Consider the following 25486-nt stretch of genomic DNA (forward strand, 5'->3'; position numbering starts at 1 on the left):
TCTAGGGATGACTTTTGCCACTCCCTGCCTTGCCAGTCCAGTTGCACCTTCAAGCAGTTTTCCTTTCTGTGAACTCCTCAGCTTCTCCTAAAGTGGATTAGATGGTCCATTCATTGGGGGAGCAAGTTGCCTCCTCATTGACAATTTCTCCATAGACGTTGTCTTTGAGCAAGCTCCTACATTATGAAAGCTTGAGGAACCTGGGCCAGCATGGGGTGGTGCCAGCCAACCATCTCAAGGGCAGTCTGCATGTTTATATCTTTCCATGACCCCCAGGTTTCCTCTTCCCAGTTAAGTTTGCCTGAAATCAGTTTGGAAGCTGGCCTTGGAGGCCCCCTTTAAAACACCAGCGCAGTTGTACAGGCAAGAGGGAGGGCTTAAAAGGACGGCCGGTCTCCCACGCCAGCCTTATTTTGAAGTTTTACATTCAGGGGCACATCTGATGTTATCAAGCAAAGGGAATTGTGTTGTGATTTTGTAAACTGCCCCCGAACTGAAGCAGATGAAGAGTGGAGTGTAAATATTTTAAATAAACAAATGATTGGAAGAGAAGCTCCTTAGACTCCTACTTGTGATGAACGTGGTGACTTCTAGGTGTGCAGGAAATTACCTTATGCAAGCCCAGTCTTGCCTGTTGGCTAAGGCAGTGGTGAAGAGTTTTTCCAAGCTCTGCCCCTTCATCCTTCCTCCTTCTCCTCTAAACTGGATATGCCATGGGTTGGAACTGGGCAAAGCACATCTCCTGCCACTTGGCTCTGGTTCCATTCACTTTCCTCTCCATCTGATTCTGCCCCTGTATCAGATTTGTGGTCTTGTTAACAGTCTTAATTTAAAGACGAGTCAGCGCACCCTTAGTCACAACCACCCAGCTTGTTTGCCCAGAGGATGAGCAATATGAGCAGTAGGCATTTGTTGAAAGTCCCATGTCCTGGGTCCCATCCACTGAAATAATTGGTAGTGAGCTGTGATTATGCAGAGATGAGAGAAATGTGTACCACCAAGTGTTGCTGTTGTGTTGCGTTGGGGTGCTCATGGTGCAGGTAGTATTGTCGAGTTCCAGCACTGAAAACAGCTTTTGGGGTTGAGCCCTGGAAGCTTTGGGCTGCCATCTTGTTAGCTAGTTGCTCTTCAAACAGAATGTCTTCCACCTCAAAACTATTGGTAGCCATTGCCCTGCTGGTAAACAGCACAGGACCCCCTTGGGGGCAATTTGCTTTGCTTTAGAAAAAACTTCTTTTGTTCTTATTGCTAACAATGGATTTCCAAAGGGCAGAGAAAGGAGTCAGGTGAGGAGTTGTTTTCTTAGATCAGTAAGAGAGAGTTTTTGAGTGTGTGAGTGTCTCGAGGGAAAACCGCAACAGGAAGGATTGGAGTGTGGGGAGAGAGACAGAATGTGACCCCTATAGTCCTACGTGGAACTGCTCGAAAAATGTGAGTTCTGCCCCAAGGGAGAGTAAGGGACTGGGTGGGCACAGGAAACAGGAGACAGATAGGTGTTGTTGGAGGGTTGGGCTTGAGCTTGCCTTTCTTTTGGCTTCTCTGGCATTCACCGCCATATGCTTCTTTAACTATAATACTAGATTGTAAAGTTAAATTCTGAGCCTCTGGGAGACCAGGGTTCAAATCCCCCACAAGCCTACTGGGCGACCTTGGGCCACTTACTCGCTCTCAGCCTAACCTACTTCACAGGGTGGTTGCTGTGAGGATGAAATGCGGAGGAGGAGGAGGAGGAGGAGGAGAGTGGCGCATGCCACCGTGAGCTCCTTGGCGGAGGGCTGGGTATAAATGAAATAAATAATAAAATAAAATATTCTGGGTAGAGGGTTAGGCCTGAATATGTGAAACTTTGTTCAGTTCTCCACTCAGTTCTGAAATGGGTTGGGGGAACCTTTTGCTAAAGTGTGTCTCTATCTCTCTTGTCTCTCTCATCTATTCCACTGGGTGTGTGAATGATGCTTGGCCTCCCCTTGGAATAACAGCAAAAACAAAAACAACAAAACAACAATAGCAGCAAACTCCTGCCTCAAATTCCTTGGGCTGTAAAAGTGAGTAAGTAATGAGTTGTTTCTTGGTGCCCCTGTCTGGTGGCCGGAGTGGGGCAGTCCCTGGGCCCCAAGGCTGCCCCCTTCTCCATTGGCTACTTTACAACACAAGGGAACTGCCTTGCCGCCCTTGTGACTCATTTATTTTGAAAACTTTGGTGTTGAAACCAAACTTAATCAATGAGTGCTGTGTTGTCGCCAATAAGTTACACATTTTGCTGGATCGATGAAGAGGGATTTTAAAAAGCCCATGTGGGGTTTATAATGTCAGCAGTATTTTCATTATGAAAAGAATGGGAGTTGGGGGTTGGGGGGGCCTTGTCTGAGCCAGGTGGCAAATGTCCTGGAGCCAGCGGTGAGGCGCTTTCCTGGAACCCCCCCGGGACGCGGTTCATGCCCTGCGCTTTAACGACAGGGACTGGCTGATATGGATTCACTCTCTTTCTCCTTTAATGCTCATTAAAATGTTAAAAATCAAACTGCATACAAAAAAGATTTGTGAAAATACAAACTTGGAGATTGATCCAGAAAGCAGGCACACTCTGCCCCTGGGACCCTGAGCAGCAGCTACCGAGGTGATTTGCATCTTCTCAGCTGCGTCCCCCCTCCCTCTTGGTTCCTGGGCTTTGTGTATGTGTCTCTGCTTTCTCCCCCCCCCCCCCAACTCTCTCTCTCTCTCTCTCTCTCTCTCTCTCTCTCTCTCTCTCTCACACACACACACACACACACACACACACAATGGTGGAGAAAAAGGGGTGGCGAGGGGAGGCATGTTCAGTTTTTGTCACATGGAGGCACCATGAATCAAAGCAAAAATGAATGTGATTTCTTGTTTCTGTCTCCCTGAGGTTACCATAACAAAGCAAAGTTAGCCGTAGGAAAGGTGTGGACATTGGCATGAGCCTGTGCTTCAGAAGAGAAGCTTGTGTACCTGCATGTACAAAGGTGGACCCTCAGTCCCCAAACAATGCAATGCAATGGGGGTGGGGGGGATAATGAGTTTTCTAAAAGCACACAGCTATGGAGTTTGTTTATTTATTACATTTTTCTTCCCAGGAGTTCAAGGTAGCATACATGCTTCACCTTCCTGCTGACTTTGTCCTCACAACAACCCTGTGAGGTGGGTTAGGCTGAGAGTGAGTGCCTGACCTGAGGTCACCCAGTGAGCTTCATGACCGAGTAGGGATTTGAATCCTGGTTTGCCAGGGTTCAACACTGTTAACCACTGCAGCACCCTGGCTCTCAGTTGAAGGGCTTGTATGCAAATCTGTTGAGGAGGTGAAGGCATGATGTGGGGGAGACTCCTGCTTTGGTAGCGCATGGCTCTTGTAGCCAGGTGTTACCACTGCACCTTGCCCAGTGCAGCTGGCAATGGTTCCAGGCCCCCCCACCCGCTCAGCGGCTTCATAATGAGTGAGTGGAGGGTATTATTAAATATGAACGTAGAGTTGGCATCACAGACCTGGGAGATGAGACCTGCAGAGCGTATAGGTTATGGTTTCTCATGTTCTCTTGGCACCATGTTTGGTTTGGCCCACCCTAAGCCATTTAAATTCTGTATCCCATCCACTTAGAAAAGTTCTGGCTGCGTAACACTCCCTGCCCCACAGAATGGCAGGAACACAGCTGTGCTTACTCACTTGAAACGGTAGTCACGTGGTGCTTCACAGACCTAAAATATTTAATGGCGGTAGCTCTCCTTGTTGGAGCCGCTTTGTGCTAAAAGCAGTCAGGCTTAAAATGAGTGAACCTGAAGATACTTCATGCTAATCACCAACTTAACCTCCACCATCACCAGCCCAAATGAATACAATGACTTGGAGTGTTCCCATCTGATGTTCAGTCTGTGTTGAGTTTCTAGTGGCAGGAATTTCCAGAGCTGTAGAACAGCTGCTGACAGTGCGCCTTGATCTCAAATAGCACCGCTCTTTGGAATTGTGGGCTCTTCGGAAGAGTTATGTACTGCATGGGCTTAGGATTGATTTTGGAATTACATAGACAGTTAAATGAACAGTCCAAATCTCTGCCAATTTTGTTGACAGCAAGTAGGTGGGAATATCCATGTGCCTTGTTTTCCACATGTCCCTGCTTTCAAACCAGAAAGCCTCCCTTTGTGGCTTTGGGGATCAATTCCTAAAATAGCTAAGATAGGATTGAATCAGTTCTGCACAGTTGTGACTAGGGCCGGTGCTCTCATCAGGCCAACTGGGCAGCCGCCAGGGGTGCAGACCTCAGAGAGTAGACGCTGTACTGACCTTTGAGGGGCATAGTTTTATACAGATTAGCTTTTGTTGAATCTTATAAATTTCTGATAATATTTTACTTTTATTTTATATTCTGAAGAATATTGGAATGCTTGATTGCTTTTGCAAAATGTGGCATACCGTGGTACAGCTGAAAAGTTGTACATAGCTAGCAATGGACATTTTTGGAGTTTGTAGAATATCTATCCCTTTTGATCTCATCATGAATGACCATTTGTGCAGTGTTGAAGATAAAAAAAAATGGTTCACCATGTAGGAAAAGATACGCCAAATGAGCTTAAACAGCTTGTAGCAGGTGCTATAAAGCAGAAAATTTTAGCGCATGCAAAGTAAGGCAAATACAACTCAGTTATTCTGGACTGCACACCTGATGTTAGTCATATTGAACAAATGACAATGATTGTATGCTATGTTGATGTAATAAAACCATTAGATAATGAGATGTCTGAGCCTGATGTTATCGTAAGAGAACATTTTTTTGGGATAAAGGAGACTACAAGTGCCTTTAGGACAGAAACTCTTCTTGGACAGCTTGAGCAAGTGGGATTACCAACTGAGCATCTGTGTGGTCAAGGTTATGATAATGGGAGTAACTTGAAAGGCAAATTGTGTACCAAAGAAAGTCCTGGACATAAACCTATGTTCCTTTTTTGTGCCCTCAATGCACACTCTTTAAACTTGGTAGTCAATGATGCTGTTGTTGTCTGGAAGCAACTAGTTTCTTCAGTTTGGTTCAACAGATGTCTAATTATTTCTCTGCATTGACCCAGCATTGGCAAATTCTAACTAGCTGTGTATAGCATAAATGTTAAGCCATTGAGTGAAACAAGATGGGAGAGTCAGATCGATGCTCTGAAACCACTGAGATATCATCTTGGTAATATATATGATGCTTTAATAGAGATCTTTGAAAACACAAGCCTAAAAGGTTTTTCTGGAAATATGTATTGAATTGAAGCTTGCTGTTGCAATTTGTAAGTTCAAGTTTGTGGTATTCCTTGTTACATGGTACAACACCCTTTTTTGAAGCCAATCTTATAAGCAAGCTACAACAAAATAAGGAAGCTGATAAAAATTCAGCTACCAGCCAGTTGCAAGTGACCAAGAATTTCCTTGTGGGCTGCAGAGGTGATGAGGGTTTTCAACAAGTTTTGACAGATGCTACTGAGATTGCAATATGGGGACGCGGGTGGCGCTGTGGGTAAAACCTCAGTGCCTAGGACTTGCCGATCGTATGGTCGGCGGTTCGAATCCCCGCAACGGGGTGAGCTCCCGTCGTTCGGTCCCAGCTCCTGCCCACCTAGCAGTTCGAAAGCACCCTTAAGTGCAAGTAGATAAATAGGTACCGCTTTATAGCGGGAAGGTAAACGGCGTTTCCGTGTGCTGTGCTGGTGCTGGCTCGCCAGAGCAGCTTCGTCACGCTGGCCACGTGACCCGGAAGTGTCTCCGGACAGCACTGGCCCCCGGCCTCTTAAGTGAGATGGGCGCACAACCCTAGAGTCGGACATGGCTGGCTCGTATGGGCAGGGGTACCTTTACCTTTACCTTTACCTTTACCTTTACCTTTACCTTTACCTTTACTGAGATTGCAAAGAAACTAGAAATTCTCTCAACCTTTGAGGACAGAACAAGTTAGAGAAAGGAGAAAGAAAGGGTAGTTTGAGGAGGAGGCCCAAGAAGAGACCTCAAGATCCAACACAGAAATTCAAAGTAGGTTTCTGCTATGCTGACTTAGACATGACCATACAATCTATTGAATATATTCCCACAGCCACAGCAATGTGATTCCTTCTTTGGCTTCCTGTATGATATTTATAGTGTCAACAAAAAATCTACTGAAGATGTACTTAAGGCTTGCAATGATTTGGAAAAATCACTGATGCGCAATGGAAACAAAAGATTCTGGTGCTGAAGGTCTGAGCAATAGCCCAATATTTCTGTTCCTCTAAGGATCCTTCTCACACTTCCAGTGTCCGTGGCAAGCAGTTTCTCAAAGCTCAAACATAAAAAAACTTAAATATGCTTAACAATGTTGAGAAAGAGACTAGTTCGCTTGGCAGCTACATTAGTTGAACGTGCCCAAGCATAAGCTTTTGACCTGAAGGAATTTGCAAAGGAAAAACTTAAAGAGACTTAAATTTACAAGATTATTCAAAAGGATTTATGTGCTAAAACATTTTCTTTTGTATTTCAGACAGATAATCAAAGTTGTATTCCTTATTCTTGCAATTTAAAATAAACATAGCAGTTTAAACTTTTGTATTCTTCATTTTCTCTACAGGATGCCTGATTTTGAAAATGGAAGTTAGTATTTGGGGGGGGGGTGCGTGCAAGGGATTAGCTTTGCCTAGGACAGAAAATAGCCTGGCACAGACATTAGGGCTGGGCGAAGTGTCAATACACTGATCAATACTAGTTTGAAGTCCCCCTTGTGGTCCTGATTTCGTAATATTTGACGTGGCAATGTACAGTGGACCCTCGGGTTACGTTACCTTTGGTTAACGTAACTTTCGGGTTGCGAACGTGGCAAACCTGGAAGTCTATTCTTCCGAGATTCACCGCACACGCATGCACAGAAGTGGCTCCTCTACTTGAGGATTTTTCGGGGTATGTACAGACCCCTGGAACGAATTACATTCGTATCCAGAGGGTCCACTGTATTGTGAATCACAATGTGTGCATGTGCTATGCAAAAATCGCAATGTGGGAAAACATGAATTTGGTCATTGCTCGTCTCCTCATTCCTGCTGCCCCTGTTGCTCTGCCATCTACAGAGAAGCTCAAGAGCAGGCCCTGAAGAAAGTAGCCCACCCGGGAACTTTCCCCATGAGCTTCTAGTTTTAAGTGCAGGTGCCAGACTGGTAGGTGGTTGAGGGAGATGCTGGTCTTGCTGGGAACCCCTTTCTCCTTCCTTCCTCTTTCTTTGGGCTCCCTCTGCTGGCAGCGTCTGCCTGCGAGACCCTGACACCCAAGCCCTCTTGTGACCCTTGCAAGAAGAGGAAGCCTTTCCTCCTCGTCTCCCCAGAACCCCAGTGCTGCTGCCAGCTTGCTTGGAAGCCAATGCTAGTCCCCTGGAAAAGTTAACTGGGATTATTTACTTCTGAGTTAAAGAAAATAAAAACACCTTGCCCTCTTGTTTTTGCCTCTTTCCTCCCTTCTCCCCTTCTCTCTCCCCCTCTCCTCCCCTCTCTTTGTCTGTGTGTCCCTCGTGTCTATTAGGGAACATTCTTTCAACTTACCTATGGTACTAATCACTCCTACAGCTTTACTTTTAGAGAAAATTACCCATACTATATAAGACAACAGTTGTAGCAGTAGGCTAAAGGTAAGTAAGGAATTGTCAGTTTTAGGCCCCAGTTGCCAGGACATTCCCTGTTAGCCTCTACATATTGTGATGTTTAGTTGGTGATGTATCACAGTGTTGAAAACCAGACACTGCCCGGCCCTAATAGGCACTGGTTGCGATTCATTAAACCAAACCGTACCCAGCAGACAATCAACCTCATTTTCTCTTCTTCACTGTCTTCCTGGGACAGAGGGGTTGTTAAGCTCCTGGCAGGAATCCACATAGGTACTGAATTTTGTCTCACTTGTTGGTTTCCACAAGCATTAGACCTGGGATAAACCAAGCACTAAACTATTCCATTGTCTAAACAAGCTGTTCTGTGCTTTTAAAAGAGAAATTATAGAGCAGCCCCGCCCTAGATTGTGCCCCACTCCTCTTTCTCTCTCCCTGGCCCTTTCTTCCCGTGGCTGTACTCCATAACCTTTAATTTGGCAATGCTACTCCTCTCCCCACTTTTTAAATAGGTGATGCAGTGTTGAGCAATTGAGCTTGAAAGCATATGAAGGAATGGGGCATGCTCAATTGAATTGTGTAGGAGGACCATGTTCTTGCCAGGAGAGTCAATATGTTTTCTGCTCCATTGAATGGGTGATTAGATTGATGTGGTTTATTTGTTAAATGATGGAAGTGGTTTTAAAAATAAATGAAGCACGAAGCATCACTTCTGCTAGCACAGATAATTTATTATTACTGGCCTGGAAAGTGCTTCGTTTTGTAAATTGATCATTAATTTTATCAAGTGTTTGTTTAATGTAGTTCCACTTAAAAAATCATCAAAAACCACTTGACTTATTCTTCATTCTTGAATATGTAAATATGTAGAGAATGGGCAACGTAATGTGGTTTTTATAAAAAGGACAATATTGAATGTTTTTACTTTTAAACACAGAGCTAGAGCTTCCCCGGTTCTTGCGCTGTTCTGGGTAATTTTCCCTCGACGCGCTATTGTGCTTGTGTACCTCACTTCCTGAACTACATTAAACAAAGAAGAACTTAATCTCTGCGATTCCTTTTAGAGGGATATTCAGAGAACAGATGGTCCTAAAGTGTTTTGTTTTCAAGATTTAAGAAATATACATATAGATGGAATCTTAACTTCCTCCCCTCAGCCCTTACTTACATTATTGCATTGTATTATTCAGCTCACTGTCGTAAGTTTCTGTGACTTGTAATTTTCTCCCGAAAGCAAACTTCTGCTAAGCCTTCTCTTAAAAACCTCCATGCTGCCTGTGACCCCCCTGCAGTGTGGCCTAGGATAGCTCCAGAGAGCCTTTGCTGGTTTTATTCTGTGCTGTGTTTGTTGGGAAGCCTTTTCCACTCCCAGCAGCCCTTGTTCCTAGGATACGAGCAAGTGCTGTGCCAGGAGAGGAAATGCTGCCAGGCCAAAGAGCTGTCTTGGCCGGATGGTGTTCGCTGGTGTCCATATGGTCAGGTCGGAGCGTCTCCCCAGAGGCAAGTTAACGCACACTGACTCAGCCACCTCCTTCCCTCCGGAGGTCCGCTGGAGGGCTCCTGCTGCCTGCCCATGTGTGAATCTTGATTAATTTTTCATTTTTAATGAAGTTTGATCATGTTTATTATTTCACATGATTGACTGCCTGGTACTCCTTCCATGTAATTGATAAAGCACATTTCTCTTCATCTGTCTCTTGTTTCTTCAGGGCAAAGTTATAAGATTGTGTTCTGTGGTTAATGTTAGATTTATTGGTCCCATTAGATGTATAAATTATCTCTCTCTTTTCTCTCTCTCTCCCCCTTTCTCTCCACAGGAAATTCTACAGACTCTGACCAAGTTCTGCTTCCCCTTCTGTGTGGACAGGTAGTGTTAGATTTCTGTACTTTACAAGAAGGGAAAAACAAAAACAAAAATAGCCCTCTGTCAATAAAACAGTTGCAGAGAATAAAAACCGCATCGTTCTTAATGCTTTTCCTACCTGAACCTGATTTAAAACACCCAAGTGTAAATTACAGTGGCAACATCCTTTTTTCTAAGGATTTTTATAGGCACCATCAAAAAAGTTTAAATTTTACCATGCTTCGACCAACAGTCGTATCACTTTTCTTCTTGCTACTAATGAAGCTTTTAATGCCAAACTTAAAACTTCTGCTGATTTAATGGTTAGACTCCTGTGCTTGACAACTTGCTGCATTTACAACCATGGTTATAGGTATTCTGCAAGTGTGAGTTGCTGTGTTTATTTAATTTTGGAACTTCGCTTTCTAGAGTTTCAAAAGTTTTGATTGGAGTAGTAAAAATATGTGTGCTTCCTCCCGCCCATGCACTCTCAATATCTGGAGCTAAATATCTGGATTTTGAACTGGGCTGAGCCAGAGCTACTTAGTGCCCTCCACATCTGGTGGTTTTAGCCCTCAGTCTCATTGTTCTGCTGCTGCTGCTATTCTTGCCATCATACACCTTCCTGTTTGTCCTCACTGCCACGTGACGTGGTTGGCGTTGCTATGCAATGCTCACGGGTGTCTGCAAACTAAAATCTGTGTGGCCCAATCCAGCCACTAGGCTTATATGGCGGTGCAGGTAAATGGGGCCAAGGGCATTAAGGCCAAACAGAAGAGGAAAGATAGAACACAGGAGCAGACTCCAGGGAGGACAGAAAGGGAGGAATAGCAGTGGCAAGGTGAGTAGTTTTTTTTCTTCAAATCATTCCACTGTGCCAAATGTCCTAGTCAGGGGTGCCATCTCCTAGGGGCCGAGCCCATTTGGGCCCCCTCAATATTTTTGGGAGAGGGGGCCAGCCTCCCCCAGTGCTCAAAGGAAGTGCAGGAAGTCAACCGCGAAGCTGAGTGTGGTGCTACTTCAGTGGTCGACTCCTCCTCCTCCTCAGAGGATGGAGCGGGGAACAGCTCCCAGCCAATGGCGGAGGCAGCAGCAGCAGCAGCCGCTGGCCATTTAACCCCCCAGCTCCTCCTGACGTAGAGACGGCATCCACGCAACATCAGCCCATCCATTCTCTTTTGGTGCTAGTTTTGGGGATCAATTCCTAACATAGCTAAGATAGGATTGAATCAGTTCTGCACAGTTGTGACTAGGGCCGGTGCTCTCATCAGGCCAACTGGGCAGCCGCCAGGGGTGCAGACCTCAGAGAGTAGACGCTGTACTGACCTTTGAGTATCCATATGAATATCCATATGAAATTCACCTGGAGAGCTGAGTGGTGGAGTGCAGCCTTTGCTGCAGAAAGTCCTACCCCCAGCGTCACCACTCAAATTGACCACATAGCCAGTGATGGGAAAAGCCCCTCTCTGCCTGAGACCTTGAAGAGCTCCTTCTAGCCTGAGGAGGCCGTAGTGGGCTAACTGGACTGCCATCCAATTCACTGGAAGGGGGCTTCATATATTAATGGGGAATATTTGGGGCAGCTGTGTTAGTACTAGCCGAATAGTTTGCCTGTGACATTTTCTTTAGGAACTCTTTTTCCTGAGCTAGGAATACTGAGATGATAGTGATGATAATATAGCTGATTCACTTATTTTTGCTTCTTAACGTGCCCCATTCTGGGCCAGGTAAGCACTTTCAAATCTCTAACCCAGCTACAGAAATGATAGCAAATACCTACCAAAAAGCAAAGTTCCCTTTTGCCTTGTGTATTGGTATTTCCTTATGCTGCCTTTACCCTGGGTGTGGACAAGCAAGATGTCTCAAGATGAGCTCTGCCGAGCCTTTAGGGGAAGGAAGCGGATTGCCAAGAACACCTTCCTCCTGTGCTCTGCAGCCGATGGAAAGCATGGTCTTAAACCACACAACTGGTCTTCTAGTGCAAATATCTAGAAGAAGCAGATGCTCTTGCTGCCGACTTTTTAACAGCAGTATTTCCTCGTTCACTTGGTAGTAAATATTCACATTGTGTGAAGTGGTACCCCTGCCGCTCCCGGGCTCCCATCTCCTTAGACTTGCAGTAACTAACGTTTAGTGGCTTTTTTCCCCACGTGCACAAGTTGTTATTTATGTGTCGTTTTTACCTGTATGGGCCTATGGCCGTAAATAAAAATTACTAAAAAAAGAACTATTTTTGGCCATAATCTAAATCTGATCTTAATCACAATCGTTCCAGAAACATGTTTTCCTCATTTCTGTGGAATTTGCATGGCATCTGCAGGGAGGAGGGTCTCCCCACCCCCACCCTTGAATAAATCATGATTATTTGCAATTCATACTTGTATTTTCCTCTGAGCATTTGTTCACCTATCATTTTTACCCCACAGGCCAGACTGAATATGTATCCAGGGGATAAATCAATATGTTCTTTATATATTTTTAAAAGCCAAAAATCTCTTTAAAAAAACAAAGTAAAACTCTACTGACATGAGGATAAACACAGGAGTTGGGCATTTTAATAGCATCAGCCCATTCTTTAACTCACCCCAACCCTGTTTGATATTGGTTGATATTTTTTGTATATACAACGCGCGCGCGTGCACACACACACACACACTTTTGCCGGGGCTTAATTTATGCTTTGAATGCTGTACTCAATTGTAATTTATGCTTTGAATGCTGGACTCAATTGTTGTAACAAGCGAAATAATGAAGAAAAGAGTGCCTCTGGTGGTGTGCAGAGTCCTTTGTGTCTGGGGATGCTACAGAGCTTTCATGTTAGTGTGGAAGGGGGCACACAATAAGCTTCAGCTCCAGGACCTACCCCCTCCCCATAGAAGTTAACCACTGAATTCCTTCCCTGCCCTGTAGATACACTGGTCTTCTGCTGAATTGCCTGTGTATCTGTGCAGCTTCTTAAATAAAAAGACCCCAGTGGAAGAGGAATGTGGCAAAACCTCATGAATCTCTGTGGCAGGGCTTAGGGGTAGGGGAGTCTGATTCCATCCTCTCATCACCATTTTGTAGCCGTTGCAACTTAAAAAGACTCATACACTGGAAGCAGAAATGAGCTTTGTCAATTACTTCCCTACCTCTTCCTATGCGGATCTGAACAGCCCCAGGTTTATAACTCTGATTAAGACAATCAATTCTGGGCAGGTCCCTTTCTGGAAGGAAGCTAATATCTGTTTCTTGGCACAAGCTAAGGTGGATCTTGGGATGGAGTGAAAGGGCTGAGAGGCCTTGGCGCTGGTGGAGAATTGTCCTGCCCTCGAACATTGGCCTGTCTCCCCCACCCCATGTTCCTTTCATCTCAGTTTCATGATTCTTTGAACTTTTAATTGAATAAAAGAGTAACTAGAGATAATGCTGTAATTTTGGCAAGCATTACCCAGAGATGGTCTTGGTGAAATAATCACTGTTTGCTCTGGGAAGGGAAAAAGGCGCCTCCCCCCCTCCTTCTCTGCCTACCTTCAGTGCCCTTTCTTGGCTCACTCTGGGGGCTTCCCACAATTCCCGATGGCTAATAATAATAATAATTTATTTGTGCCCAGCTCATCTGACAGGGTGCCCCTGCCACTCTGGGTGGCTTCCAGTTTTGCTATGCTCATCCTGTCCATCGCTTTTGGGTGGCCCAGCTGGAGTCCTTGCTGTTTTGTGGCTGTTTCATCATTCACAAAAAGGAATGGGTTGTTGACAAAGTATTCCGTGATATTCTTGCGAGGAAGCTGGTAAAATGTGGGTTGAACGAGGTAACTGATAGGTGGATTGGTGGCTGGTTGACTGACCAATCCCAGAGTACTCACAAATGGTTCCTTGTCATCCTGGCAAAAAGTGACAAGTGGGGGGGGGGTGCAGATGGTGATGGGAGCCGTGATGTGACTGGTAAGTTTGGGAATCTGTCTCTGGGCAAGGAGAGCTGAGTGAGGTTCCTGGGGAGTCGTCAGCTGCAGCTTGGCATACGGCAGAGCAGTGAATGGTTGTGTTGTCTGGGCCCTGACTGCCGGGCCAGCAGGATATTTTCTTGGCCTGCACAATGTTGACTTCCCTGCCTAGGGAATTCCTAGATGCTGGTTTTGCAGCTCCAGCTACTAGCACAGCACTGAACCATAGAAGAGACTGTTCCTGCCCCCGTTCCTCAGGGATCATTGAACCAGAGGTTCTCACTTGTGGAAAAGGGAGACTCAGACTTATCTTAGTGCCTTAGCAAGTTAATGAAAACCAATCTCCTTTTGTCATAGAAGTTGTGCCCGCCTCATAAATGCTCTGGTTTTAATTGTGGACCAGCGTGGCATATGTCTCTTATCCTCTAACCTTCCTCTTACTAAAATTAAGCATTGGATCACCATAGTAACCTTGCATCCACAGACCAAGTAGAATGGCCATTGGAGAGGGTCTTTGGAGATTCCTAGGCAAAGGCCTGGCATTGAAAGCATTGCTTGTTTGTTCTCCCTTTCTGTATTGCTGGGACCTTCTCTGCTGCCTTCTCATTCTCAGGCTCCCGTTTTCTCATCTGGAGAAGACATGGCCTTTTGCCTCGGCTGTTCACAGGATTCCCACGTTGGTGAGGATGCCTCCCTAGTTCCTGATTGCATTACTTGTAGGTCCAAGCTGCATTTTAATAATAGGGAACCTGGATCTCATCATAGGTTTTTACACTGCAAGAATGAGAGAGAATTAGGGGGTTGAATTCAGAAGGGTGTTTACCTGGCCCAATCTCCTGCTGAGAGGTCTTTATGCCTGCCAGTCTCACTCTCCTGTGAATAAAGTTTCAAAGCCCAGACCCAAGGAGAGAGCAGTTGCTTTGCAGATAAGTGTCCACAGAATGAAGTGCTCTAGACATTTCATAAGGTGTCTAGCAGGCAGTACTTATCCACCCTTACAACCTCTGGTGTAAGGGTGATGCTGGGTTTGAGCCTGATCTTTCTGCAGATGGTGTACCAAGGCAGGCAGAGAGACTAGTATAATGTCATCCTATAGGTTTTTACATGAAGAGGGTTCTTGCACCAGATTCCTTAGTCTCGGCCCTTCTGCCTTCCCTATAGTTTATTTTGTTTTTTTCCGCCCATATTACATTTTGACAGATGGAAGTTCTGAGACAATCTTGGTTTGCAAACCTTCAAAAAGTGGGTTGAGCAATTAGACATCCCTCCCAATGGGTATAGGGACGCGGGTGGCACTGTAGGTTAAACCAGAGAGCCTAGGACTTGCCGATCAGAAGGTCGGCTGTTCGAATCCCCGCGACGGGGTGTCGGTTCCTGCTCCTGCCAACCTAGCCGTTCAAAAACACGTCAAAGTGCAAGTAGATAAATAGGTACCGCACCAGCGGGAAGGTAAACGGCATTTCCGTGTGCTGCTCTGGTTTGCCAGAAGCGGCTTAGTCATTCTGGCCACATGACCCGGAAGCTGTACACCGGCTCCCTCAGCCAATAAAGCGAGATGAGCACAGCAACCCCAGAGTCGGTCACGACGGGACCTAACGGTCAGGGGTCCCTTTACCTTTACCTAATGGGTATAAGGTAACCCAGGTTGAAGAATAAACAGTGTGCCACCATAAATTTATTTACAAATGCAGCAGTTAGCAAGACAACTGTATGAATGAACGGAGAGTTACTCCATGCATCAGAAGAGCTGTTGTTGTGCAGTTTCCACAAGGAAGAAACTTCAAGGCTACTGGTTCAATTTCAGCTTAGCCACAAATCTTCCAGGTGGCCTTAGGCTAGCTGGTCACTCTCGAAGCCTCAGCTCCCTGCTTCTATAGGGATAATATTTCCGACCTAACCCTTAATGGAGTTGCGCTGAGGTTTTCTTGAAAATAAGTATATAGCACTTTGAATGCTGAAAGTGCTCTACACATGCTAAGTATTGTTAGCCTTTGGCCTTCTTAAAGAATGATCCAGTCCTCTGCTTTGTCTCTGAGCCATGCCTGATTGTTCTGTAGGAGTGGGCTCAGGATCACAAGCCTGCAATTTGCCTGTGTGTGATGTGGCATTCACAAAAACCTGGCAAAGCATAAAGAAATTAGGCTGCATGTTATATACGTTTTTCCTCCTGTACCCCATTCTGGAAATTCATGCTTTAAGTAATAGGTTTCACACATGGTATAAAGCAAGCTGTTATTTATGAGAGAGCTATCAAGCTGCTAGCAGTAATATCCTTTACTAATTATAGTGTTAGGAAAGGAGGCTTTGTATCCCTGCTTTTAGCTTCAGGTGCCTTTCTTCCCCCTGCTCTGCTTCGGTTTTTAGCCAGAGATGTATTTTTTTTAAGAGTGTTTGAGGAGTTGCTCCTACAGAGGTGAGCTTCTTTGCAAGGCAGGAGGGGGCCCGGCATTGTCAAACAATATTGTTGCATTGTTTGCTCTCTTGTAGGCAAGGCAAATGAGCACCTTGCCGCAGAGTGCAAGTTGATCATAACTTTCAGGAAAGGCTCAGATATGAACCGTGTTATCAATATTGTTCCTTGGTGTGTGGGGTGTGCTTTGGAGCAATTGTGCAGAGAGGGCGAGCTTTGGTGAAGAGCAGGCTTGCTGCTACAGCACCTCTCGGAGGAGGACTCTGGAGAGTTCAGCATTCAGGCACAATTCAAAGGAAAGGCTGCGCCTTTTTGTTAGGGCATATTCTGCACTCCCATTTAATTCCCCCCCCCTTTTGTCCCTGGAATACAGTAGTTAATTTTTTTACTTGTAGTAAACTTGGGGAAATGGGTCTGAACGTTTCTGAACTGAGGTATTATTAAAAGTATAAAATGTTATCCAAACCTGGAAACACAGCATCCCTTTTGTGTGCAGTTTTCCCCCCTTAAATGAATACTTTAGTTTTAAAAAAGAAGTAACCAAAAGTTCTCTCCCTGTTTCTTGAGAAAACTCAAAGCTTTCTATTCTGGACATAGAGTCTACTTTTTTATATAAAAAAAGAGAGAGTGCTGCATAACTGTGTTGGTTGTGTTACATAGTTTGAAAGCTTCATGTAAATTTAATAATAATAATAATAATAATAATAATAATAATAATAGTAGTAGTAGTAGTAGTAGTAGTAATAATGTTATCCACCTATAATTATATACCCAAAGACCTAGGACAAACAGACCTAAAACTAGTTGTCTTCAGTTGGTGGTAATCAGCAGTATCAAATACCTGGTTACATAGAATGGAATTTAAAATCTCTCTTAAATAAGATATATAACCTTTCTGTTAATTAACGGGAAGGCCTAGTTAGAGAGATAACATTTTTTCTTTGGGTAGTGTCTTCACACACCTGGCTGAAACTTGCAGTTTTGGCCACAACAGCCAAAAGGCTTATGCAGTTCTTCAGATATGTTGGGTTTTCCCCTACCTAGCCAGTTTTATGGCTGGCTTTTAAAAAGATTTAGTAATTCAGAATCTCTGTTAGTGATGACATCCTTAACACAAACAAATAACTTCCCACGAAAGATCAGACCCAAAACACTGGCCTTGTCTAGCTGAGAAGGTGTTAGATGGTATTTGCCACCAAACAAATCTTCTGCAGAAACCCACTTATATAAAGTAGGATTGCAATGTTTGGCTGATTAGGTTGTGGTGGGAACTGTAACAACTGGTTGAGGAAAGCTGGGTTAGATCAATCTATTAAAAACTAGGGTTGTCACCTGTTTAAAGAAGTATTAGTTAATCATCATAATCTTAATTAACCGAAGCAAAAAGCATTGTTTGGCAATGCATGCATGTTGTCATAGGAGACGTCATCTTACGTATTCGCTCTGTGTTGGGGGCAGAAAGCCTTTTGAAAAGTCTTCAGTGTTTCAGAAGGCCATTTGGCTTCTTTAAAATTACCTTGAGTTATTGTGCTGTTTCTCAGTGGCTAATTTCCAGTGGTGGAGAGAGGTCGTGGAAGCCTATCTCTAGCAATCCCAAATTTAAGGGAAAGACACTCTGCGCATGCTCAGATGCACCCTCCTATCTTCAAAACTAATTTTGGCAGAACTGACACATTGCTCTCATCTGGCTGTTGGCATTCCTGTTTCCTTTACTGAAGCACTGACTGTTACCCCGTGATATAAGAAGACAAAGAGGGAAAGTTTGTTGCACCCTGTAAAGAAGCCTAAATCCATTTGACTAAAACTGCCTATTTCCCCTTGTTTATCCTTGCTTCTCCCCCCCCCCTCCGTTTTCTCCCTTGGGTTGAATTTTAGATTGGAAGCCTCTCAGGACAGAGACCTGTCCTCTTGGGCTTGGTAAAGCAGTCATGTGTCCGGCCCTCCAGAAGCTGCTGGGCTTCAGTCCTCATCACCCCTGAGCACTGGCCATGTGGGCTGGGGTGACACCTGGGGGCCACAGGTGCTCCATCCCAACTGTGTTCAGTGATGACACTACAGTATTAGTATTATGGCTAGTGCTGTGGTGGTTGTCCCTGTGGTTCGTACTATTTATTAATAAATGTGAATCATGAAACTCTTCCTAAATTGTAAGGTTATAATCTGCAAAGAAGCCAGGGGGGGAGGTGATTCAGCAAACACACGTGGGATGTTGGCTCTGCCTCAGTATCATAAATTTAAGGGATCCCTAAATTCAAAGGTTTGGGGCTGGTGCAGTTTTGGTTTTAGGTAGTACTGTACTTACCACGATGGGTCCAGCTGAACTGGAGCTTTCCCTGCCTTCCTTCTCTCAGAAGCGGGACAGAGAGAGGAAGTGCTGCTGGTTCAGTGACTTAAGTCTGTTTAGATACTTGGCGTGGTTGCAATGAACAGCCCATTAATAGATTCCTTTGTTCTCCCCATTTCCAGCCTCACAGTTGGCCAAGTTGGCCAGAACTTCACTTTTGTGCTCACAGACATTGACAGCAAGCAGAGGTTTGGGTTCTGCCGCTTATCATCGGGGGCCAAGACTTGCTTCTGTATCTTAAGGTAAGTCAGAATGCAGCCCTTCTGCTGCCGCCACTGCCTTGCTCTGGGAAGCAATGTTGACATCCTGCTTCTGTTGCTTTTAATTAACACTTTCCAGCTGTTAAGAGAATCACTTTCCTATCTGTTCCTCGGGAAGTCACTGGACTTCAGGAGATGTGTGTGTGTGTGTGTGTGTGTGTGTGCGCGCGCGCGCGCGTGTGTGCCAGAAAACTTCTTGTGCTCCGGCATTCTTTCTCTCCTGTTATCAGCATTTTTAAATTTTTTTGACTCAGTTGTTTCTGAGTTGATGGGAGAATCATCGCCTTGTCCCTGTGGTGAACTGGCTGCGAGAGAGGACAGTTGCTGCCACAAACTGGCTGCGTAGAAGTCTGTATAGGTAATTTTTCTGTGAAGGAGTTTTGATTGGAACAAGAGAGGTATTCCTTGGGAGTCGGCACACATCATGTCATTCTCAAGCATGCCACAAGACTGTTGCTGTGTGAACAAAGGTAATCTGCATTGGCCACTTTTGTTGGCATTAATCAGGAGCGTGTTTGCCTGGCTCCCATATCCTTTGCACTCACTTCATTTTACAGGAGGACAGTTCCTCCTCCTCCTCCTCCTCCTCCTCCTCCTTCTCCTCCTTCTTCCCATGAGGAGCTTCAGTTTTTAAGAAAGAGAGAGGTATTCCCTGATTCTGGTGCACTGAGGTGCCCTGGGAAGGGTTCGGACACAGTCTATTTTGGTAACATTCACATGAATAAACAGTGCAAGAGTGTATATGCATGTAAATGAGTGCTGCACATCTCAGCAATGATTGAAACAACAACAACAACAGCAACGTGCTTATATACACCATTTTGCCACAAGTGACCTCAAAGCTGTTTACGTAAAAATAAATCATACCATTACAAACCACAGAGCACAATTAAGATAACAGTAAAAATCTCACCAATATCGAATTACAGGAACACAACATCATTACTATGAAACAACAAACCCCATGCTCAAAAACATTCTAACCGTAGTCAGCAAAACAAGAAAAAATGAGCCCGTTCTCACTGAACAGTGACAAAGAAACATGTGACCAGCCATATGACACCAGGCAGAGGGTGTTCCAGAACTGAGGCACCACGACCCTACATATTTTGCGGCGTAAATAAGCTGACCTTGTTTACAAAGACTACTAAGGGTGCAGGCTGTGTTCTGTTTTGTATCCCTGGCCCTTGCAGTGCAACTATGTTCCTCTTGCATCCGTTTCCTCAAGAATGACCCTCGTGGCTAATTGCTCCTAAACCAGGACTGAAGCTTTTGATAAGTGAAGGCTCATCAAGCAGTTGACCAATAATGCTTTGGTGCCTAAAGTGGAAAATCCAGATAGAAAAACCCAAATTATATCACCCGTACAGGGGCTGGGAGGAAAATAAAACTTGTCCACTGCCACTTTGCCACACATAAATGTTGCTCAAAAATATGGTGCCTCGGACAGTTGTGTGTTCTTGTACTACTTGTGCTCTTGGACTTGGCCCTGGTCCTGAAGATGAGTTGTGGAGTTGAGCCTGGTGAGCAGCAGTTTTTCCTCCACCCACTATGCTTATCTTGGGCCAAAATCACACCTCACCAGCCCAGGCTGCCCTTGCTTGGAACTCTGGGAGGTTAGGGTATGGCTGGTTTGCACTTGCAATGAGGTTTGTCTGAGTAAATATAGTTTCCTTGGGTTATTGTTAAAAACAGTAATGGCTCTGGAAAGGAAGCAGGAGGTTCTCCAGGACTTCAGAGGGGATTCTCTTCCAACTACCTGGAGATACCAGCGGGGATGGAGCCTGGGGCTTCTTGCTTGCACGGCAGGTGCTCACCGCTGACTATGGCCCTCCCTCTCCTCTCAAGACTCGAAGCGCAGCCAAAAGACCCCGCTCTCTCCTGCTGCGCTGGAAAGGAGCTACTTTTCAAAGGAGGAACTGTGGCCGCACGTAATCCCTGGGCGATTGTAAAATTTATTTTGAATAAAGTGGATGTAAGAGATCCTTGAAGGGAAATTGGTTCCATCTAAATCTTTCACTGGTCTGTCAGTTTTGTGGTTTGTTTTGAAGATGGAGTTGCTGAAAGCACCCGGCTGCTGATCTCAGTCGGCTGGCGTAGCTGCATTGTCCTTCGCTGGGAGGTCTCAGTGCCCCAAGGCTCCCATCTGGTAGGTTTGGTCTCCAGGTTTCTCAGAAGGTGTTTGCTGGCTGAGAAGGTGTGTCCTTTACAGGACATGAGAACGGCCCGTTTCTGCATGGAGAGCATGCAAATGTTTCCAAGGTTTAATGTCCTCCCAATGGTCAGGGCTCCCCTGGGCCTCTAAGAGAAGGGAATCCCATCTAACTCTGAGGGGCCCTGAGTGCTTTCAGGCACAGTCATTTTTCACATTGCTGCCCAGAAAGAATTGGTGGAAAGCTTCTCTCAGCTGATCCTGGAGATCAAAGTAGATAATTTGTAACTGTGGCTTAGCATTTATAGTTTCTTTGGCAAACCACAGTTCCCCATTTCCTCAAGGGCTGCTTCTAATGAGTCTTGAAACTTATTCTGTGACATGCTTAAATGTTGTGTGTGGATTACTGACTTGTTCCTTTAGGTTAACGAAGGATGTTTGCTCTGCTCTGCTATCAGCAGAGGGCGCTGCAGAGCACAAAGCGCATCACATCTTCTTCCCAGTCAGCTTGTCTTCTGTGATTTTGAAGTTCCAAACTATATTAAATATATCTTCCTAAAAACCTGCAATTTACCCACTGCAAGATTAAAAAAACACCACCTTTTTTGAGAATTTAAAGGAAGAGGCATTGCTGCAAGCATGTTCTCTGAATTTAAAAGCAACTTGGCACTATTAAATAGCAATGAAAACTGAATGAGTATTCTTAATAGGAAGGTTCAAACAGAGATTCTGCTGCTTTTCCTCTCTCACTTCCTGATACAGGATATTTTTCATAGGAAGACCCTTGCATTTTATATCTTTTTATCTGTACTAAAAATGTACTTCCTTTTAATACACAACTCCTTTTTCGTCCTTCCTTCCCTGCCTCATTTTTCATTCTGTAAACCTTGTTTTGTAAAAAGTATCAATAATACCATTAGTTATTCTAAAATGGTGGTACTAATTTTTTCTTTAAAGTGCACAAAACTTACATTTGTTCCTACCGCATCTTTGTTTCCTCTGTCCCAGCTTGCTCCCTTTTATTCTTTGGTGAGAATATGAGGATTTTTATTTTATGTTTTAATAGCCACTTTACTGGATCAGGTGAACAGTGACTGTTGCCCAGCATTCTGTCTCCAGCAGTGACCTGGTAGATGTCTCTGTAGCATGCCAGGAGGACATGCTGTGAAATGCAGCTCATGTTTTGGAGGGAGGCTGCCTCTGAATTATGATGTCCCATGTTTAACAATTATAGGAAAATAAACAGGCACCAAAGACCGGGGGGGGGGGGGGGCGGACCTGTGATCCTGCAGCTTTGCTTAGCTCCAGCCAGCAGAGCCGGTGGTCAGGGATGGTGAGAGCTGCCGTTCAGTGACACCTGGAGAGCCTCAGCTTCCTCACTCCTGATCTGTGCATTTTTCTAATCTTCTTTTAAAGCAGTCTTTCTTTCAGTCCTGGCAAATAATTTCTCAAGTTATTTATGCTTTATGTGAATAAATACTCCCTCTTGTCTGTCTTCTAGTTACTTCCGATTGGTTTCATAGGACACCCCCACGTTCTTGTGTTTGAAGAGATTTCCCCCCCTGTCTGCTATCCCTACGCTTATGAACTTCTATCACAGCCCCCTCATTAAAACAGCAACACACATCTCTTCTCCGTATAAAAGACCATGAGGTCTTGAAAATCATGGAAGAATTCAGTCTTGGAATTCAGATCTGGATGAAATGTTCTGTTTGTTGATCAAGACTGCAATGATTTCTCAAGCCGTGTGTGTGTGTGTGCGTGCTTTTAGCTGTTTTCTTTAGGAGTGCCATTAGCATTGAAGTGTGGGATATAAATATTAAAGCAATAAAATGATACCTGAAGCAAGAGTTTGTTGAGTTTGTTTAAAGTTTTTGTTGCGGTGATGACTGTGTTTTGTTTAATAATATGTACATGTGTCTTGCACAAACTAATATTGGTTGTTTTCAGAGCCGGCTAATGTCCTGGGTTTTTGATGCATTAGGCTCTGGTTTTTGTAGTAAGGAGGAGCAGAGTTCATCCTGATTTTTTTATTTTGTGTTAAGGTTTTTATTGGAATTGCTGTGTCTGTAGTTTATGTTTGGTGTACCCCACTCTGGTTTATATGTGTGTAGTGCATGACCATCTATCTCTTTGAAGAGAGCCTGCATCTGCGTGCCACGGCAAGCCACTTGCTTCACCCATCCCTGCTCATCCCTGGCTTTAATATTAAGCCTGAAATGGTTACTGAGGTTTGTTTTGCTCCCCGAAGCCCACAGTATGCATCCAAGGTACGTTCTTGTCTTACTTCCTGGTGCAACTGGACTTCTCCAGGATCCTTACCCTCTGCAGGGAGGTGGGACCGAATCGGATGGTCCGCCCCCGCCACTTAATGGATCCAAATGGTTTCCAGAGAGTGGTAGGGGATGTTTTATCCCATGTTGATGGCCTTTCAGCTGATTCCCTGGTGGCCTGCTGGAATGAGAAGTTAACCAGGGCTATCGACTGTCTGGCTCCGAAGCGCCCTTTCTGATTGCATGGAGCTCTGGTTTCCCCCAGAGCTGTGGGCGATGACACAATCGTTGAGACGGATGGAGTGCCAGTGGCGTAAAAACTTACTCTGAATCTGACAGGACAAGGTTAGAGCTTAACGTTGAGCCTACCAGGTGGCGATAGTGATGGCGAAGAGGACCTTCTTCGCCGCCTCTGTTGCATCTGCAGAAAATAGCAGCAGGAGACTCTTTTAGGTGGTTTGCAACCACCTTTGCCATTGGGGCCTGGTAAGGACCCCAAGATCTCTTTATCCACCTAGTTCAGAAAGTGGTGGTAGGGGATGAGTGTTGAGACCCCTGGGCTCTCACTTGTGGGGTGCCTCAGGGTTCTGTCCTTCCCCCCATGCTTTTTAACATCTACATTCAGCTGCTGGGAGAGATCATCAGGGGTTTGGGGCTGGGTGTTCATCAGTATGCTGATATACCCAGCTCTACCTCTCTTTCAAATCGGACTCAGTGAAGGCAGTGAAGGTCCTGTGTGAGTGTCTGGAGGCAGTTGGAGGATGGATGGTGGCTAACAGATTGAGGTTGAATCCTGACAAGACAGAAGTACTGTTTTGGGGGGACAGGGGTGAGTGGGGCTCTCTGGTCCTGAATGGGGTAACTGTGCCCCTGAAGGACCAGGTGTACAACCTGGGAGTAATTTTGGACTCACAGCTGTCCATGGAGGCGCAGGTCAATTCTACCAGCTCCATCTAGTATGCAGGTTGAGACACTACCTGCCCGCGCACTGTCTCACCAGAGTGGTACATGCTCTGGTTATCTCCCACTTAGGCTCTACATGGAGCTACCCTTGAAGGTGACCCAGAAACTATAACCCAGAATGCGGCAGCTAGACTGGTGACTGGGAGCGGCTGCCCAGTCCACATAACACAAGTCTTGAAAGACCTATATTGGCTCCCAGTACGTTTCCAAGCATAATTCAGAGTGTTGGTGCTGACCTTTAAAGCCCTCGGGCCAGTATATCTGAAGGAGCGTCTCCACCCCTATCATTCAGCCCGGACACTGAGGTCCAGCTCTGAGGGCCTTCTGGTGGTTCCCTCACTGTGAGAAGTGAGGTTACAGGGAACTCGGCAGAGGGCCTTCTCAGTGGTGGCGCCCGCCCTGTGGAACGCCCTCCCACCGGATGTCGAAGAGAAAAATAACTACCAAACTTTTAGAAGACATCTGAAGGCAGCCCTGTTTAGGGAAGCTTTTAATGTTTGATGTTTTATCGTGTTTTTAATATTCTGTTGGGAACCGCCCAGAGTGGCTGGGAAAACCCAGCCAGAATGGCGGGGTATAAATAATATGTTGTTGTTGTCGTCATTATTTATTACTGCTACTACTGATTGTAGTTCATTGCAGTGAAATAAACCACAGTGCCTTGTTCTGATATAAGGCTAAACTAGAAATTTCACTTTGTGTTCTGAAGGGTGAGTAAACAGCAAAGATAGGCATGTTCACGGCAAACCATTAACTATAGTTTATCTCATGATGTGTGAAGCTGGCCAGAAAGCACTGTTCTAGAAGAGCAGAGGTTTAAAAACAGCACCAGTGGCAGGGCACCTGATTTTTAAATAAATACCAGATACAAGCAGCCCTCTGTTTGGAGGTGTTTGAGATGGGAAGAAATCCCCACTACTACTGTGGCAAAGTTGTGCTTTTGACCTGTGAGGTGAACTAGAAGGCTCATAAATGTGGCAAGTTTTGGATGCCCTTCTGTTATCCCGTGGAAGCGAAAAGAAAAAATAAAACATTTTGCTTGCTAACTCCTTTATGGAAACCTTGCCTTTCCCTTTCCCATGGAGAAGAATTGGGTGTTTAAAGGCCCGCTGAAATTGCAGCAGATGATGCCTCTTCAGCTTTGCTCTGGCAACGCATGGGTCCGTCTTTCCCTCCTGCAACAGGGGCTGGCGAGTGGCAAGTGGCTGCTGGGTGAGGCAGGGGGCTGTGGCATATTGTTGTGGGCATGAATATGCGCTGCATGGGTCCACAGAAGAAGTTGCAGGCAGATTTGAAAAATTACAGATAACGGAAGCTTTAGTTGTGGAATCGCCAGCCACATTCCCAGCCCTGAAAAACAGAGTCGCTGAGGGGCCTCCCATTGGCTTTCAGCAGACCTGACAGGCAAAAATAAAATAAAAAAAGAGGAGGGAGCCCCTTCATGTATGTTGATGTTGAGACTGACTTGTTTAAAATGCACATGGGAACTGTGTAGCTTGGCTTCAGGGAAAAATCTTTTATTACTAGGTGGATAAAGTTTGTTTTGTATTGACCACGCACTATAAGAAACTCTGTTTTGCTTTGACAAGTATAAATAATATTGCCTAAGTTAGAGGTTTTCTTCCCTTCTTGCTTGATTTAGGTTGAATTAATTTGTTCCTCTCTTGTTTTCAAATCCAGCTCAGATAGTTGTAATTCATGAAGGAGGAACAGT

General features: G+C 45.0%; 1 protein-coding gene across 8 annotated transcripts in view; it reads left to right on the forward strand.

Moving 5' to 3' along the window:
- DENND1A (DENN domain containing 1A) overlaps positions 1–25486 on the forward strand; it is a 279415-nt gene that overhangs the window by 82930 nt on the left and 170999 nt on the right. For all 8 annotated transcript variants that reach the window (XM_079961977.1, XM_079961981.1, XM_079961979.1 and 5 more), the window contains exons 4-5: positions 9422–9471; positions 18247–18366. In XM_079961977.1, the coding sequence (XP_079818103.1) occupies positions 9422–9471; positions 18247–18366 (170 nt within the window). The remainder of the gene's footprint in view (positions 1–9421; positions 9472–18246; positions 18367–25486) is intronic.

This window comes from Podarcis cretensis (genome assembly GCF_951804945.1).
Source record: "Podarcis cretensis genome assembly, chromosome: Z".
NCBI classification, from domain to species: Eukaryota; Metazoa; Chordata; class Lepidosauria; order Squamata; family Lacertidae; genus Podarcis; species Podarcis cretensis.